This window comes from Camelina sativa, chromosome 19, assembly GCF_030686135.1.
Source record: "Camelina sativa cultivar CO46 ecotype springtype chromosome 19, ASM3068613v1".
Lineage (NCBI taxonomy): Eukaryota > Viridiplantae > Streptophyta > Magnoliopsida > Brassicales > Brassicaceae > Camelina > Camelina sativa.
Genome location: NC_141898.1, coordinates 16,080,497 through 16,097,469, shown reverse-complemented (window position 1 = coordinate 16,097,469; position 16,973 = coordinate 16,080,497). Strand labels below are relative to the sequence as shown.

Here is a 16,973-nt window from a genome sequence, read left to right as displayed (position 1 = left end):
TTCTTTTAAGTAAGAAGATACAATACTTAATTAACTTCAGCTTCGTTCAAAAAAAAAAAAAAAAAAAATTAACTTCAGCTTAATGTCAGGAAGATTAGAATATAAACTAAAAGAAGTAAAGAACAATGGACCGACCATTAAAACCGACACATGGGTGCCACTAATGTTAATTTGGCCGTTCCTGCTTTTAACTTATGCATGGAGACAATACGTTGGTTCGTTATTTAATTTAAGTAAAGACGGATTTTTTTAAGTTAGGGAGAAAAAAGAATAGGAACGTTGGAGGTTTGTGTTTCAAGTAAATTAGCTGTCTCTCTGATACATAAATAGCAATGGGTCGAAGAGAGTGTTATCTTCGAAGCCAGATCCTTCACAGCTGTCTTTAGGTCTCTATCGTTTCTCGATAATAATTTGTCGTTTCAAAATGCATAGACGTGGTATTTGATGGGCACAGACTATTTGTTCTTATCATGAAGTGTTTTAGGAACAGTTTTATTTGCTTGTAACATGCACATGATCTAGGTTTGGTTTTCATCATGCTTAATTTATTTTAGCCGCCATTTGTAACGTTGGTTTCATCGTGACATCAAATTGTTATTAAATTCAAGTGATCTAGTTTAGATGAGCAAAGTGTCTTTAGCCAACAACAATTGATGTTAGCAATGTAGAGACTGACGAGATCCAAATAATTGAAAGAGATGTTCAATTTTCTTTTTGAAGACAAACCAAATAGGAGCTATTTGTCAGCGGAGAAGGTGCAAACGTGTATTAATGTATGTAATGGTGTTTGGCATGAAAGAACTGAGGAGATAAACTACATTCAAGGGAATTACCAAAACCAAGGTTTCAATCAAAACTACAAGGATCACCTACATATGTACCTATAGAGTCACATATGTTGAGAACCCCGAAGACCAAGTTTATCCACAAAAGTCTTTAAGACCATGTACAATATAACAACTATCAAAGAGGGATTCCAAAAAAGCAAACTTGAGAAAATGATGTAACAACTCATGGGAAACTACAAGAAGATTGCTCAAGAGATGAAGAAATGTTTGAAAGCGTGGAAAGAGTTTATAAAAAAAAAAAGGAAATGGATATGTTTAGAATTATGTCAAACACACAAATATTAAATAGTTTAAGTAAAAAAAAAACTTAAATTGAAAGATTTGAACCATCACCTTCATTCTTATTTGTTGTATTAGCTTATATCAGACAAATTTATCTCCCATACCCAGTATGAGTATTGTATATCATATTATCTCTATGTATATATAATCTCAAATATAAGTACACTAGATTTTTTTTAAGGTACAATAGTAATACCATATAGACATGAATCATATAAAATGTTAATTCATAAAACTTTCAAATCAAAATCCGTCGCATTTTCAGATATAAAATTTTTAACTACTTTCGCAAAATTTCCATGTTAATTTTCAAGAGTCAGTTTGTTCTTGAAAATGAGAAATGGACTTTTTTTTATTATTATTAATAATGCAACCTATAAATAAATAGTTTTAACTTAAAAAGGCTTGAAGATCAATCTCTCTACATCTTATTTCAGCCCAAGAATATGAGCCCAACACAACCATCAGCCTAACTCTTTAAAAATGATGTGTTTTTAGTTTTTTACATTTTAGGGGGGGGGGGGTTTGTTCCAAACAAAAAGATAGGAGTCAGATATTAATATTAAGAAAGATTTGTACTATAGTTGATAAATATAAGAAACTTGAGGTTCCTCCTTCCTTCTTTACGACGAAGAAAAAGAAGAGTCAAGAATCTCTTTCTCTCTTTCACGCGTTTCGTCGTTCCGATCGAAAGGTTTTTTTTTTTTTTAGCAGAAAAATTTTCAATAAATTTCGTTGGAGCTTTCTTCTTCTTCAACGGTTCGAGATTTGGTGTTTTTTTTTTTACTTTAAATTTGGTTCATCGTATTAAATCTATCATGATGAATTCAATCTTCGGAAAGCGTAAAACTCCCGCAGGTTCTTCTTAATCCTTCGCTCCCTCTCTCTCTCTCTTTTTCGTCTGTTGTTGCTACTCGATTTCATTTTTTACTTAGTGAAAAATTTCATGTAGGTTTAGGATTGGATTTGAAATCGGATCCAATTAGGTTTTTTTAATGTGTTTGATCGTTTTGATGAAGTGATATTATAGCATTTGATTGGTTTGATGATTTGCCTTTTAATTATGTGAGGATGACTTGTCTCTTTTGCTTTGTTTCAATCAAAAAGGGTTATTACATGATATTTATTGTGCAGTGTTTTGTGTAGCCTTAAAAGTGAAGTTTTGATTAGTTGCTTTAGTTGCTCTGTTTCAAATCATATGTTAGTGCATTGTTTTGTGTAGCTTAAAGAGAGTGAATTTTTTTATATTAAATCATGTATTTTTTTTTTTGTTTTGTTTGCAGAGCTACTGCGGGAGAACAAGCGGATGCTGGATAAGTCGATCAGAGAGATAGAGAGGGAGAGGCAAGGCCTTCAAACTCAAGAAAAGAAACTCATCGCCGAGATTAAAAAGACCGCTAAGCAAGGCCAGATGGTTTGTTTTTTCTCTTCTACCCTACGTTCTTCATTACCTACCATGTATATTTTATTTTGTGTGGAAGTTAAAATGACTAGCTGAGTTAGTTAGTTGACAACTCTGTGCTGCTCCTTCTCTGTTTATAGCTATCCCTCTACAGTTTCTGCATCACTAAATGATTACACTGATGCTAAAAGTAGGTGTCTGAACAGGCTGTGTTCTTTCAAAGTTACGACATACTTGTGTCAATTGACTTATCATTTGTTGGATAACTTTCTCACAGGGAGCTGTTAAAGTGATGGCAAAGGATCTTATCAGAACGCGGCACCAGATTGAGAAGTTCTACAAGCTTAAATCCCAACTCCAAGGTGTATCTCTCAGGATCCAGGTATGCACCAAAAGGTCTTAATGAAAGAAACGCATTATACTTTTATGTCCTGCAAAGGCAATAATAATCAACTTATGTTTCGTTTTCTTCAGACTCTGAAATCAACACAAGCGATGGGTGAGGCGATGAAAGGTGTGACTAAAGCTATGGGGCAGATGAACAGGCAGATGAACCTCCCTTCTCTGCAGAAAATCATGCAAGAATTTGAGAGGCAGAACGAGAAAATGGAGATGGTCTCTGAGGTCATGGGAGATGCTATTGATGATGCTTTGGAAGGAGATGAGGAAGAAGAAGAGACTGAAGATCTTGTTAGTCAAGTCCTTGACGAAATCGGAATCGACATCAACCAAGAGGTAAAAACATCAAAATCTTAGCTACCATTTACTCTACTTTTCCACTTATGGATGTTAAATCTGAATAAACTGAAACATCTTATACAAACTTTTAAAAAAAACTCGATCTTGAAACTGTATACTTGTTATATAGAGCCCTTTAGGTTTTACATTGGTTACCATACTTAACAAAACTGATTGGACTTTTTATATCTGTGTTTCAGCTGGTGAATGCTCCATCTGGTGCGGTCGCAGTACCAGCAACAAAGAACAAAGTGGTACAAGCTGAGGCAACCGGAGCTGAGGATGGCGGAGGAATAGATAGTGACCTTCAGGCGAGGTTGGACAACCTTCGAAAAATGTGAAGCCTTTTTGGGTTTTTTTTGTATCATATTTACTGAGGGGTTGATTACTTTTCAACTTCAAAGGCAAATGTTGCCAACAATATGTTTACGTTTTGGGGGTGGGTTTGTAATAATTTCATAATTTGTGATCACTGAGAATTTATCCCTACTGATTATTTGTTCAAACACTTTGTATATACAATTTAAGTGTGTGAGAACTGAGAACCAAAATTGTTGGAACTATTTTTATGTTCTTCATAAAATTTTCCAAAATCTTAATCGAACCGAAAACTATCCACCTCTCAATTCGGTTTTACCTTAACCAATTTGTCAATTATGGAATCGGAGACTCGATGTACTACAGTACGATATTTTTTTTATCACGCCCAATAGCAACCACAGTAATCTCAAATGAAGATAACGTTATCTATCCAATAAGCCATTTGGAAGCTTAGACGCTGCCACGTAAGACTCATATCTCACACCTCCAATCTCCGAACATCATTTTCCCAAATCTCCCTTGTCAAATACCATTCTCCTCAGCAACTTCACACATTTCGAAAGAGAAGAATCTCACAATATCAATCTAGAGAGACAGAGAGAGAGACCAAAAGAGATCGGAAGATATGGCTTCTACCTCCGCGATGTCATTGGTCACGCCACTTAACCAGACCCGTTCATCTCCTTTCCTCAAACCATTGACTCTGAAACCATCCAAGGCCTTGGTTGCACCTGGAGGCAGAGCACAGAGACTCCAAGTTAAGGCGCTCAAGATGGACAAAGCTTTGGCCGGAATCTCTGCGGCTGCTCTCACTGCTTCCATGGTTATCCCGGATGTCGCTGAAGCTGCTGGTTCTGGAATCTCTCCTTCCCTCAAGAATTTCTTGCTCAGTATTGCTTCTGGTGGCCTCGTCCTCACCGTCATCATTGGTGTCGTCCTCGGCGTCTCCAACTTCGACCCTGTCAAGAGAACCTAAGCTTAACCTATATATCTTTCTTACACCATTGTAATCTGTTCTCTTTCTCTGTGTATTCGTTTGATGTTGCAGCAATGAACTTTTGTCAAAAGTAATATTTGTTGTTTCTTGAATCCGAAAAACCAAATGAGATTTGAAACCATAACGCTTAAGCTTCATTGAATCAAAAAGATTCAACAGAATTCATCATATAGTAGGGTACTAAACTCAAGTTTGCATATTCTGAGTTGTTACATGAAAACTCTCAATGTAAAACCTATAAAATACCTTACCTTATGAGCAAATCAAGCAAGAATTTACTTTCGGATGTATAATTCACCGCATCTACCTTCACCACTGTCATCTTAACTCTTTGTTCATCCCCATACGATTCCTCTTTGATCTTCAGCTTTAACATATACTGATGAAACAGTCTGTCTCTAACAATCTCTGCAAATTCTTCCTCCTTCTCTAGTTCGTATTTCAATGCGTAAAGCTTCTTAGCCGGACATCCCATGATTTCTTCTCCCGTTTCTTGAAACGCAGTTACCCAAGTCAACCCAGTGTGGTCTTGTATCTGCACCTGAAGCAGGTATCTGTAGTCGCAATCATCAGACTCTTGGTTGCACCGGTCACAGAGCCACCTGTTTGTTCCAGACCGTGTCACCTTTTTGTTGCATTGTTTATCTCCAATCATCAAAGGGCAAGCTGTGTAACAGAAGCTATCTGTTTTGATGAATGATACAGTTGCTTTCACAGTGATCCAGTCAGGCTTCTCTGATCTTCCAAGGCCTTCCTCTTTGATCTGAGAAACACTTTTTCTTATCTCATTCCTTGAACTTCCTCCAGGCATGGTATCTCTAGAAATGGAGAAGGATGCAGTATCTTTTCCCCCGTGATCGAACCAGTTCCTCAGTTTATGGGCTTCAGGGAAATCTGGATTTATGAAAAGCTGTGTTGAAGAGATTGTCCCCACAGACTTCCCACTGAAGTCGCTTACTTTTCCAGCTTTTATAGCTAAAACCGGGTGAGAGGCTGAATCAACCATCTCTTCAAGTTGCCGACCATCTCGGTTACAGAATTCTCCCCATAATGTTACCTCTACAGCTTTTCCCGATTCATCCTTCAGATTCAGGATTCTCCTATGGGTTTCCATCCCATTCTTTCTCAAGATTGGCACTGAGGGGTTCACAGAAGTCACAACCCCAATCACATCGAGTATGGTATTGTTCTCAGCGTCCTCAATGTCACCTATAGGACGGAAGGAGAACTGTTGCCTTGGTATGGAGCCATCTTCATCAGGGCAAAGCTCCACAGTCGATGTTGACTCCAAGAAAATTTCCCACTCATTCTTTAAGTGGTTGAAATTTTTCTGTGCAGGCTTCAAACTTCCCTTTGAAATCAAATATACCTTCCCAACCTCAGTGACATCATAGAATCGGTCGACAACAGCATTAAAGCAGGTAACCCGAATCTCCCCTCCATCAGAGTCAAGCAGATCAAACGAGAAAACTTTTCCATCTCCTTTTGCATTATTATATCGTCGGATATCTCCTTTCGCAGTTACTCTAGCCTTAATAGCCCACCGACCTTGGTATGGATTGAGAGCAGCAATAGGGATGACTCGAGCTGGAGCCTCGTTCTTCATTATGGGTCCATGATTTCTGTAGCTTGCAGGCGGTTGATATGAAGGTTGAACAGATGGCCTGAAACTTGAAGTACTGTTGGCTGGATTATGAATGTTTGTGCCTCTGGGAGGTGCTTTATTAACTGAATGCTGAACCGTTGGTTCATTAAAACCAACCCTATTCGAAGGTTGTATATTGCCTACAGCTGAAAGCGTCTTTTGGGTTTCTGTATCTGTTTCTCCAAATATTGCGGGGTTCCCGACTGTCTCAGAATGTGGTACTATTGTCTCCATTTTCAGCACCACAATAACCCTGTACACAGATGCATAGAGGCATACGAAAATTACCATCAAAGAAGGTAAAACTCCTTCAAATATATCATGCTCAACAAATCAAATCTAAAACTATATTTTCCACTAACACAATCAACAAAATAGTCTCCATTTACATCACTAAAAGATACCCAGCACATCTGCCAACCAACCATTAAATACCATGAACTACAAACAAAAAAAACACCACAAATCTTTGGCACTAGTTAATTTTCTAACCAAAATCATTCATCAATACCAGATAAAATAGAAACAGTAAAAGCAACTGACTACAACAGTCCTCAGTGAAAGGTGTCTATCTAAAGCGAAGCTATCATTGCTTTTGCAAAATCATTGTCAGTTTGTCACAAATGCCACACTAGGAATGCTCGAAATCATTACAGGCTATTTACTCTCCTTATCAAGGCACAGAATAAGAAACTTAGTACATCACAGAATCAAAGAGCTGTATCCAAAGCCAAAACTAGTGTACAGATTTCGTTCTCATGCCAAAACTATAGATGCGACTATAAAACACAAACGTCCAACAAAACCACACAGATAAACATTTTCTCCCTTCATACGAAAAATCAGTAACAATACTTATCAAACCTCCAATTCACACTTACTGTACTAAAAATTCAAACACTATCACGTCAAACAACAAATCAGAGATCACTTTCAACACAATGGTGGTCTAGATCTAGCCAGAGAGGAGAAAAAATTACTTGCGGCCTTTGACATCGCTGCAAATGTAATCAATAAGCTGAACGATAGATCCTTTATCAACTTGTCCGGACTTGACCCGATCATTAAGCTGAACCGCGACCATAGCATGTTGAGCTGAAACACCATCGGAAATGAGGAAACGATACCTCTCCTGGCTTCTCTCTTGGCTTCTCCCTATCATTTTGATATCTAAAACCTGCAACAACGGCTTCAAATTGACGTCGCCGGCGTTTATCGCCTTGATTGCGTTCGGAGTCAAACTCACCGGCATAACGAAATGTTGATTTCCAGATCCCGGCGCGAAACCCTAGAAAAATGGAGAAAACCAAATCTATGAATGAACCGAGAAAAGGAATGAGGAAATAAACATACGGCGAAACAGAGCGTGAGGAAGACGGAGATTTTGAACCTAGACGGTGGTGGTGGTGACTGGTGTTGAGAGATGATTCCTCTGAAAGTTTCGCTGAATTTTGCGGGAGAAGCTTAAAAGATGTTGTTGTTGCGGTTGCGGGTCGGGCAAAACATTTCATGAGCATTTTTTTTATTCAATTTTGAAACTTTTGCTATTCAGTTCAAAATGACTATTTTGCCCTCGACTCGTAACTGTGACCGACTTTAATAAACAAAAAAGAAAAAAAATTATTCATTCTCAAAGACTCAGGCCTTGATTGGAAGAGGATACGAAGAAGTTTTTTTTTAATTTTATCATCCAATCAACATTTATTAAGAGAGCATATAAGAGAGCATTTAGAAGCTACAATGCTCTAAAATATTTCCCAAAACATTTGACTCTAAAATATTAATATATATTAAATTAATTTTTAAATAATTAATTTATTTTGTAAAAATAGAAAATTATGATTTTATAAAAGATAAATTTATTTGTTATAAAATAATATATATAAGAAACTACTTAATGTTATTATGGAAAATAATATAATAATTTATTTAATACATTAAAATATTAATATGGATATAACGTTTATAATATATATTTCTGTTTTATTTTAATTTAATGTGTTATTATATATTTTAAAAATTTATTGAAATTAAAAATGTAAATATAGATATAAACTTTTATAAAAAATTATAATATATATTAATTATTTGTAATTAATGTGTAACATTATAAATATATATAATTAAAAATTATTAAATTACACATTTATATATATAACACTTTATAAAATTGATTAAATCTAAAATATATTTTTAAAAAATTATATAGCAATGAGTAATAATTTTTTTTAATGAAACACATTTAAATTATATTTTTTAATTAATATCATATATTAAATATAAATATAATATCTAATACTCCACTATACCAATCAACTAAATGTGTTATATTAATCAGAGCATACAGCTTATGCACCTTAATGCTTATGCTGCATAATGCTAATGCTCTAGTATATGTTGTTCCAATCAAGCCCTCAAAGTATTCAACGAACAGCGATGACGTAATAATTATATTATTATTTTTATAGTAAAGGGGTATAGGATTTTTAATTGTATACCTGTCACAACAACTTATATTTATTTTGTTGACAAAAACATTATGAATTAGTATAAAATGAATTTCTGTTGTTTTTTAAAGTACAAAATTTACATGGTCTGGCTTATAGTACATTTTCTCCTTTAAGTAAGTCTAATGTTAAACAACATTATTTTTAGTTAATACTCCTATAAAATGGTCTCATCCTCACTTTATGTTCCTATAAAAACTGTTCCTTCAAACCACGAGAGCTATAGCCTATACTTATGGAACAATAAACCTAGATTTCTTATTAGAACACCCTCTCTAATCTCTAATTCTTGTTTCCTATAACAATTTATCTCAAATATCTAATTCTTCTTTTCTGTAACAATTTATCTCTAGTAACTAATTCTTGTTTATATATAACATTCACTTCAGAAAAAAAGGTTCTTGTGACGTTAGCTTGAGAATGTATAAGTTCTTTTGTCACAAATTTGTGACTTTTTAGTTACTATGTTGTGACATTTAAAAAAAAATCATAAATTCATAATTATTTCGTCACAATATTATTACGAATTAAGTCTTTACTGAAAATTATCTTTATTAGCGACTAAATGGTGTCGATATTATTAATTGTAACAAGAGTGACAGTTTTATTACAATTATATAGTCACAAATAGTGACGTTTATTTGAGAAAAAAAATATTTGTCGCACATTTGTGACTGTTTAGATATTTTATTGGGGAAAAAATTATACAACTTCGTAATTGTTTGTTATAATAATTTAAGTCATAAGTAAATGGTATTATGACATTTTTTGTTAAACATACATTGATTAACCAGTTAAATATATTTTTACATAGAGAATGATCATTGTATTTTATTAAGGAAAATACAAATTAATAATTAAAAACTTTCTTTTATAAACTAAATCAATTACATCTTGAACATTTCATAATTATCCTTAAAAACTGAAAATTATTATATTGTTTATAAAGTAGATAACTATTTTAACTTATAGTTAATTATCCATCTTAAATTTACTTCATGTCTATCCTTCTCATGTCCACCACTTAATCCCTAAAACAACATGAATATAAACAAAAAGATTGTTATAACACTTAATGATTGTTAAACTGTGAAGAAATATTGTTAAAATAGTGTTATATTTTCATTAATTAGTGGCTAAACATAAAATAGTGTTATGTTTCTTAATAATTTTATGTAGGTTGTTCAATGAAATCTTGGCATGAGTGGGGATAATCTAACCTTGCTTAGAGAAAAAAAGAGATTAAGGAATAAACTGTTGACATTTGACAACAAAAGTAAACGAAAGGAAAATTCAGATAGTACATAAAATACGTGAGAGATAGTAGCAAAATATGCTCTCTACTAGTCTATGATCCCCCAGACTATGACTTTTTTTCTTTTTTTTTTTGACAAGAACTTTTCTTTTTATTTAAAGCCACATAAAACTAAACTCATTCAACTTCAAGCAGGCCTGATTCTCCTGTGGCCACCTGCTGAGTCTCCTTCGGAAGAAGCTTCCATGGATTTGGAGAAGTTGTTGGAAAGATCAACATAAAGATGTGCAACTTTTCTCACGTTATTGTTCAATTCTCGGATCAGACCGACGTTTCGTCCTAGGTTGCCTGGGATTTTGGACTCATGGTTTTGGTTTATCTCGTTTATAAGCAATCGGTTGTGGTCCAATATGTTTTGCACTTGAACAAAACTTTTCTGAAACGTTTGAAGAATCTTCCCATCCATCTCAGCTCCATTTCCCATCATCCCAGAGATTGTGTCTCCCTCCATTATTAGATACCTATCAAACAAATTTATCAATTGGATAAGATTCACAAACTCAAGAGTTGTGAGAAGATATATATACATGATGTATTACTATTAATATTATTGTCATGTGCAGACAAAAATAACGGATTTAGACTATTTCTACAAAGAGCAACTTTTCTTGGGTTTAGTAACATAATAAAAAAAGCTTAAATCAAACAATTAAAAAAAAAATCTCTTTGTAAAAACCCATAAGAACACAAAATGGTGTGTGTTTTTTTTATTGACAAATAAAATGGTTTTTTTTTTACTATTTAGTATTTACTCGACTGTTATCCACAAAACCAAGACAGAAACTAGAATAATATCCATTCCTATATATATTTTTTTTTATTTGGACTATAATAATAATAAAAAGAATAGCAAAAAGGGTCTGTGATTTTATACTTGGGACCAAAAGAAGAATCTGATGATCCAAAGTTAGCAGTCAATGTTTAGCAGGGAGGATGAGACATTTGTGGGTTCTGCTACTTGCTTCAGACAGACCTCATTACTATTCACAACCCATCAAACCATGAAAACAGAACTACCATTTAATTTATACATTTTCATTTTCAGAACCACCACTCAATTAAAAATAATAATATTACTTACATATAGACATATTCAAATTATTATTTTATTGACGACAAACAAAAAAAAAATTATCACGGCCATTTTTTTAATGGTTGATGTTAGTTTTCAAGCTTGAAACTATATTAAGAATTACTGAATAAAATAAAATCATTAAATATGTATGTAGTAGTTTCCTATATAATTATAGTGTTATTGATTAGACATATAAAGTAATTATGTAAATCAGATGTATGATGTTGGATCAAGGGTTAATTCTTTTTGATTTTTTTTTTGGGGTCACCAGATATGTATGTTATTGGATCAAGAAAAATTAATCATTCTTTCAAAATACTTTACATTCTAGAGTTTTATTGATTTTTATTAGTAAACAATAGTGTAAATCTAATCATAAAATTAATTTATGGTAAAATTATTTGAAATATATAGAAATTTCAGCGCAAACATGACAGAAATATGTAAGATTTTAAATTCTTTATTTGAAAGGGAATTATATAGAAATGTCAAAAGGGATTAACCCACACTTCCATTCTTTTTTTTTTAAAGGTTATCTTTTAAAGGTTTTTTATAGCTCAAAGCCTCAAACTAAACCTTTTGCATCTGAAACTGAAAACAAATATATTATTATTCTACATATCCATATACATATTATTATTCATAACTCTTAAGAATGACCAACTTAAAAAAAAAACACCAATTTAAGTGAAAAAATGAAAAAGAAATCAAACAAAAGGCTAAGAACAAATCAACAAATACCGACCGATTCAACTTAAGTAAAAAAAAAGAAGACTCAAAACAAACAACAAAAGATAAAAACATTAACAAACTCGTATAATAATCTTTGTGTTAAGTTTCAACACTGAGTAATTTATTAGAAGAAAAAAGCTATAAAAAATACTCATAAATCACAATTGAAGAAACAATGAAGAATAGTGTGTAATGATGATATGAAAGACAAAAGAAGAGAAAAATTACGATACCTGCAGCAACAAGATAGTATATGACGATGATATATATATAGAGAAAGAGAAGAATTTTCTCGAGAATATTGACAGACAAAGATCACCGATCGGAGGAATCTTTGAGATTTTTTTTTTTTTTTTCTCTCGGAAACTCAGATTTTCTTTCTCTTTCTTTCTCGGAGAGTTGATGAGAGGAAAGAGAAGAGAATGAGATTTGACAGTCACGCAAAAGAGGACCCTCACTGTCTTAAAGATGGAATATATATCCAACCTCTTCTATAGTTCTTCTATCTACCAACTCTGTGTGTCCTACCAAGATTGATGTTTTAGAATATTTTTTTATCCCACAAAAATTGATATTTTATAAATTTCAAGAAGTAATCATTGAAAATATTTAAATTTTTGAATTATTATTGCTTTAAAATTAAATAATATCAGTTTAATTAAAGAAAAAATATATTTAAATTTAGTAATCATTGTTTTCTTTAAATATGTAAAAGCTTCAAAATATCAATATTTGTATAATAGAGAAAGTAATCATTGTTTTTTTAAAATGTGTAAAAGCTTCCAAACATAATGTTTATGGGATAGAGGGACTATTCTTAAATACTTCTTACTTCTTCCTTTGTTTTTTCTTTTTAAATTCTAATTCTATTCCATTTTATATAAATTATTGTTCTTTTCTTTCTAGCCGACTTCTTATAAAACAATAATATTATTATTTAAGATATTCCTACAATGACAAAAAAACGTTTTGGCTCATTTAAAATATTTGGTTCCGAACAGTAACGCAAATCATTACAATTTTATAAGCAAATATTTAAAATAGTGCAATATCGGTTTTACTATCATTTTTGTAAACCTTATATCATCGCAACATGGCATATCAACATGGGATTATTTATCACAACTATTGATTTTTTTTTTGGAATTATTTATTGTAAAAATAGAACATTAATAGTCGGGAAAAATATGTAGTTTTCGTTATCAGCCACACATGAAATATACGTGACTTATTTCCTAACCATACGTAACATAAGTTGTGTTTACATTGAGATACTATATGATGAGAAACGTGAATTATATGTTTTATTGTTTTTTTCTTTCTTTCTCTAAGATAGTGCGACAAAATATGTCTCATTCTCAACGTTAGGTCATATAAACAAGCATTATCTTCTTTTGGTTTTTGTCATTAACTAGCATGTTCTCGAGCAAGTTCTCTATAAGGATTCGTTAATTAAGAATATTAGCTAGCTACTGCAAGTTGAGTGTGTGTATAGTTTAATTTCTCCGCATATTTGTAGATAAAAGAATAAGCAATATTAAGTAATAGTTACCAAAAAGATAAACTAATGAAATATGATTAGAGCTGTTAAGAAAATAGTTAGTCACTTGCTGGTTCTTTTTTGAGAATATTTAACAAGAAAACCCCTCAACATTGACCGGATCCATTTTTAAACTCTCAACTATTTTGTTGGTAAATTAAACCCATAATTTAAAATTGCTAATAAATCGAAAACAAAACCGTTAATAAATTTGACCCTCCATCTATAAAAATATTTATATTTAAGTTTAGTCTGCGGTACCAAAATTTGATTGAACTAAAACAAAAATAACTGAGTGTTAGTTTTTTAAACAAAAGAAACAATAAAACCTTGTAGAAAAATGTAAAATGTTGATTTATGTCAATTTTTGTTTTGTTTTGTTGTTGTAAATACGGCTCATAACGAGGGTTTTGCATAAAATATGAGTAAATTTCTACAAAACCAGAATCAAAAAGAATCGTGTGATTGTGATGTGTTTTAAAACAAATGCTTAGCAGTGTAGTCGATCCTTTTTTTTTTTTTTTTTTAAACCAGTATAGCCGATCTTGTAATATTAAAACTGATTGTTTGGTTAGAATTTTTAAAATTTATATATGAAAATATTGTTAACGTTTATCTTTCAACTTAACTACTAATAATGAACTATTTTTCTAATTAATATTTGGTTGAAATAAACATTTTTAAGTAATAGAATACATGTTGGATTCAATTTCGTTGATTGATACAATACTTTATACTGCATAAATTTACAATGTTGTTTTTGGAACGCCAAATCTGTAGCTCTATGTATATATATATATATATATATATATATCAGCCTAACTACACTTACATTATACGAAAACCTAGTATATATATAGTTTTTTTTTTGAACAAATCCTAGTATATATATAGTTATACCTTATTTATATCTTATTATATAAAACTTAATGTTAAAATTATTCATTAATGAGATTATGACACATGTCAATTGTATTAATAAGATGTTGATATGTGTCTAACATACTGTTTAACATGTTCGCAACATGCGTTAAATTAACGATCTTAGATTTTGACACATGTCTAAGTTAATCGCTAAAAAAAAAGTTAAAAAATATTTACCAAAGACAAAAAAAATTAATCCAAAAACAAAAAGGAAATATTTATCTATCACCATAAGGAAACAGAGCATATGTCTTATTATATAAGGATGTAATATTAAGTGGTATACCATATCAAATCAAAATCTTAAGTACGCTAGAAAATCATGAACACTAAAGAGACAAATACAAACCATGAAAGATCAGAATACCTTGTTAGCAAAAGAAGGTATCATGAGTGATTGTTATGATCGAAAAAACACTTGCAGATGAACCTCATATAAGGCTGAATTTAACTATGCTTTATATATGGATAGACAAACTAAATTAATGTATAACTACAATCTTTATATAATGCTACACATATATCTTTGACTACTTCCACTTATCTGACTATTTACATATCTATGAATAATAGACATCATATTATTTTAAAATTTTCATTGATTTTTATTGTCTAACATAGTTTACTAAAATGTAGGGTTCCCAAATTACAATTTCGTAATAGTAAGAACTTTTATTCTATTTATCTTATACAATTTTGGATGACGAATCTACGTACTATCAATATTTGTTTATTCCTTCTTTTAATATTTTAATTGATTATGTTGTAGAATTTTAAATTTTTTGTTATATTATTTAGTTAAATTTGATTTTCTTATTAGAAATTTGTGATATATTTTTAAAATAAAAGTTTCTATATTATTTTGAGTTTATTTTTTTTCTTTCAGTTAAAGATATGTAAGATCAATATTTATTTATTCTTTTTAAAATAAATATTTTAAATTTCTTATGGTATAGTATTTTTAGATTTTTATTTTAGTTTATATTTTATATCTATAGATTATCTAAGACTCCTATATCATCGTGGTTATAACTTTTTATTTTTTAACTGTATTTTAATTTCTCAAATTTTATTGGGTTGGTCATAAACTCATTGCAATCATATATATATTTTCTCCTTAGTTTTTCATCCAAAACATTTTTTGAGTAAAAAAATTTAGTGGTTAAACAAACTGTCACTACAAATTTTAGTGGTGAAAAGAAACTACGTCAAAGTGAAAGACTGAAAACAAAGAGACAAAAATTATTTTTATTTGTTCACAAATACATTTTATAGGTGGTGATAAAGAACGTATTTTAACATTAAAATATTTTAGGGTGTAAGAATACATTATTAGTGGTAAAACATAGAGTAAAATTGTATGTGGATGCTAATAAGATGACGCTTTGACGGATTGATGCATGTAAAACATTTTGTGAATAAGTTGTTGAACGTTTTGAAATTAGACAATAATAATATTCGTAATAGCTAATGTTTGAAAACATTTTGGTGGTCGATAATTTAGCTTTAGATTATTGTAAGAATTGTAATAATAATTTTATAATAGTAAAAATAAATTACTGTATTAAATTAAAAACTTCTCTTTCACTAAAAACTTTTATCTATTTATTTTCGGAAAATATATTTCACTTTTTTAAAAATTTTAATTTTATTAAATAGTTTTAGAATCCGTGTTCTAATCTAGTATCAATCCAATAAAACTACAATGTGTTTCTCCTCAGGTGATGACACCTCAACATTTTGGAAAATTCTAGAGCTGACACCTCAGTTAAAATACGTAACCAATCAAATTATAAGAATTAATACAACTCATCATTTTTCTCGAGTAATAATCCTCGGTTCCACGTCATTTTACTCTAAATTTTTTTCTTTTTCTTATGTTAATATTGATTAAAAAGCATAAAAAGGTAAATATTACAAACCTAGGAAGCATGGAAACGTGGAAGGAGATGCGTTTCTCGCTCCGGAATCGGAAGTGGAAGCGCTGGAAATCGCTCAGAAGCTTCTCAGAATCGTGATTTCCAAATTATGGTGTTTGGAATCGCGGTGGAATCGCACGTTTCAGAGTTGGAAGCGTCGTAGACTTGTGGTATTCGATCAGAAAAGATGAAACAAAAAGTCATGAAGTTGTTTTGGGCCTTAAGTTTAATTTGTCGACCAACTTATTTTATTTTACAAACGTCAATAGTAAAACCTATTAACCTAATATATAAACAAAGTTGATGCCCTTTTGCAGTTTTGTTACCGTAAGCCTCTGAATCTTTTTTTCCAAATTATGAGTAAATTAAAAAATGTAATTTTAGTTTTGGTTTTTAAATAATAATCTAATTGTACTTGTTATTGTGTGTTTTCACTTTTCAAAGTTTTGTTTGAACATCAGCTTTTGGAGTGTTTTAAGAGTGACACATCATTAAAATTGATATCTAATAAGAACATTTTGATTAATACAACTCCTATACATCATTAAAATTGTGTTTCTAGATTATCTCAACCAATAATAATTATTTCATGTTCAAAATAAGTATTTCTAGATTTTAAGGAACTAACACATCGTTAAAATTGTGTAACCAATCAAATTATAAGACATATTATACACCATATCATATCAATATTTTTCAAAAAAAAATGTTTACACAATTACTTAAAA

At 31.1% G+C, this 16,973-nt stretch overlaps 4 protein-coding genes across 4 annotated transcripts; 2 read left to right on the top strand and 2 right to left on the bottom strand.

Annotated features, from left to right (window-relative positions):
* The first annotated feature begins 1,641 nt into the window (after positions 1–1,641).
* Positions 1,642–3,833, top strand: LOC104766584 (vacuolar protein sorting-associated protein 2 homolog 1). Its single transcript, XM_010490497.2, has 5 exons — positions 1,642–1,988; positions 2,414–2,544; positions 2,810–2,914; positions 3,007–3,267; positions 3,471–3,833. The coding sequence occupies exons 1-5, from the start codon at positions 1,949–1,951 to the stop codon at positions 3,609–3,611; spliced, it is 678 nt and encodes a 225-aa protein (XP_010488799.1). The 5' UTR covers positions 1,642–1,948; the 3' UTR covers positions 3,612–3,833.
* A 290-nt stretch (positions 3,834–4,123) lies between these two features.
* LOC104766583 (uncharacterized) lies at positions 4,124–4,662 on the top strand. The gene has a single exon (XM_010490495.3). It carries the CDS (start codon positions 4,217–4,219, stop codon positions 4,565–4,567), a length of 351 nt encoding a protein of 116 aa, XP_010488797.1. The 5' UTR covers positions 4,124–4,216; the 3' UTR covers positions 4,568–4,662.
* LOC104766582 (replication protein A 70 kDa DNA-binding subunit A) lies at positions 4,145–7,985 on the bottom strand. The gene is made up of 3 exons (XM_010490494.3): positions 7,624–7,985; positions 7,214–7,521; positions 4,145–6,486 (listed from the first exon to the last, which is right to left on the bottom strand). The coding sequence occupies exons 2-3, from the start codon at positions 7,483–7,485 to the stop codon at positions 4,836–4,838; spliced, it is 1,923 nt and encodes a 640-aa protein (XP_010488796.1). The 5' UTR covers positions 7,486–7,521; positions 7,624–7,985; the 3' UTR covers positions 4,145–4,835.
* Positions 7,986–9,982: 1,997 nt separating this feature from the next.
* Positions 9,983–12,229, bottom strand: LOC104766581 (protein ELF4-LIKE 3). The gene is made up of 2 exons (XM_019241251.2): positions 12,096–12,229; positions 9,983–10,516 (listed from the first exon to the last, which is right to left on the bottom strand). Exon 2 carries the CDS (start codon positions 10,504–10,506, stop codon positions 10,183–10,185), a length of 324 nt encoding a protein of 107 aa, XP_019096796.1. The 5' UTR covers positions 10,507–10,516; positions 12,096–12,229; the 3' UTR covers positions 9,983–10,182.
* Positions 12,230–16,973: the final 4,744 nt, after the last annotated feature.

Excerpts from the sequence above, each read along its gene's own strand:
- LOC104766582 (XM_010490494.3), bottom strand. The coding sequence starts at position 7,485 with ATGCCGGTGAGTTTGACTCCGAACGCAATCAAGGCGATAAACGCCGGC. Across the intron at positions 6,487-7,213 it reads AGCGATGTCAAAGGCCGCAA|GGTTATTGTGGTGCTGAAAA; the intron begins GTAATTTTTTCT and ends ATCTGTGTACAG.
- LOC104766584 (XM_010490497.2), top strand. The coding sequence starts at position 1,949 with ATGATGAATTCAATCTTCGGAAAGCGTAAAACTCCCGCAG. Across the intron at positions 2,545-2,809 it reads CCGCTAAGCAAGGCCAGATG|GGAGCTGTTAAAGTGATGGC; the intron begins GTTTGTTTTTTC and ends ACTTTCTCACAG. Across the intron at positions 2,915-3,006 it reads GTGTATCTCTCAGGATCCAG|ACTCTGAAATCAACACAAGC; the intron begins GTATGCACCAAA and ends CGTTTTCTTCAG.
- LOC104766583 (XM_010490495.3), top strand. The coding sequence starts at position 4,217 with ATGGCTTCTACCTCCGCGATGTCATTGGTCACGCCACTTAACCAGACC.
- LOC104766581 (XM_019241251.2), bottom strand. The coding sequence starts at position 10,506 with ATGGAGGGAGACACAATCTCTGGGATGATGGGAAATGGAGCTGAGATG.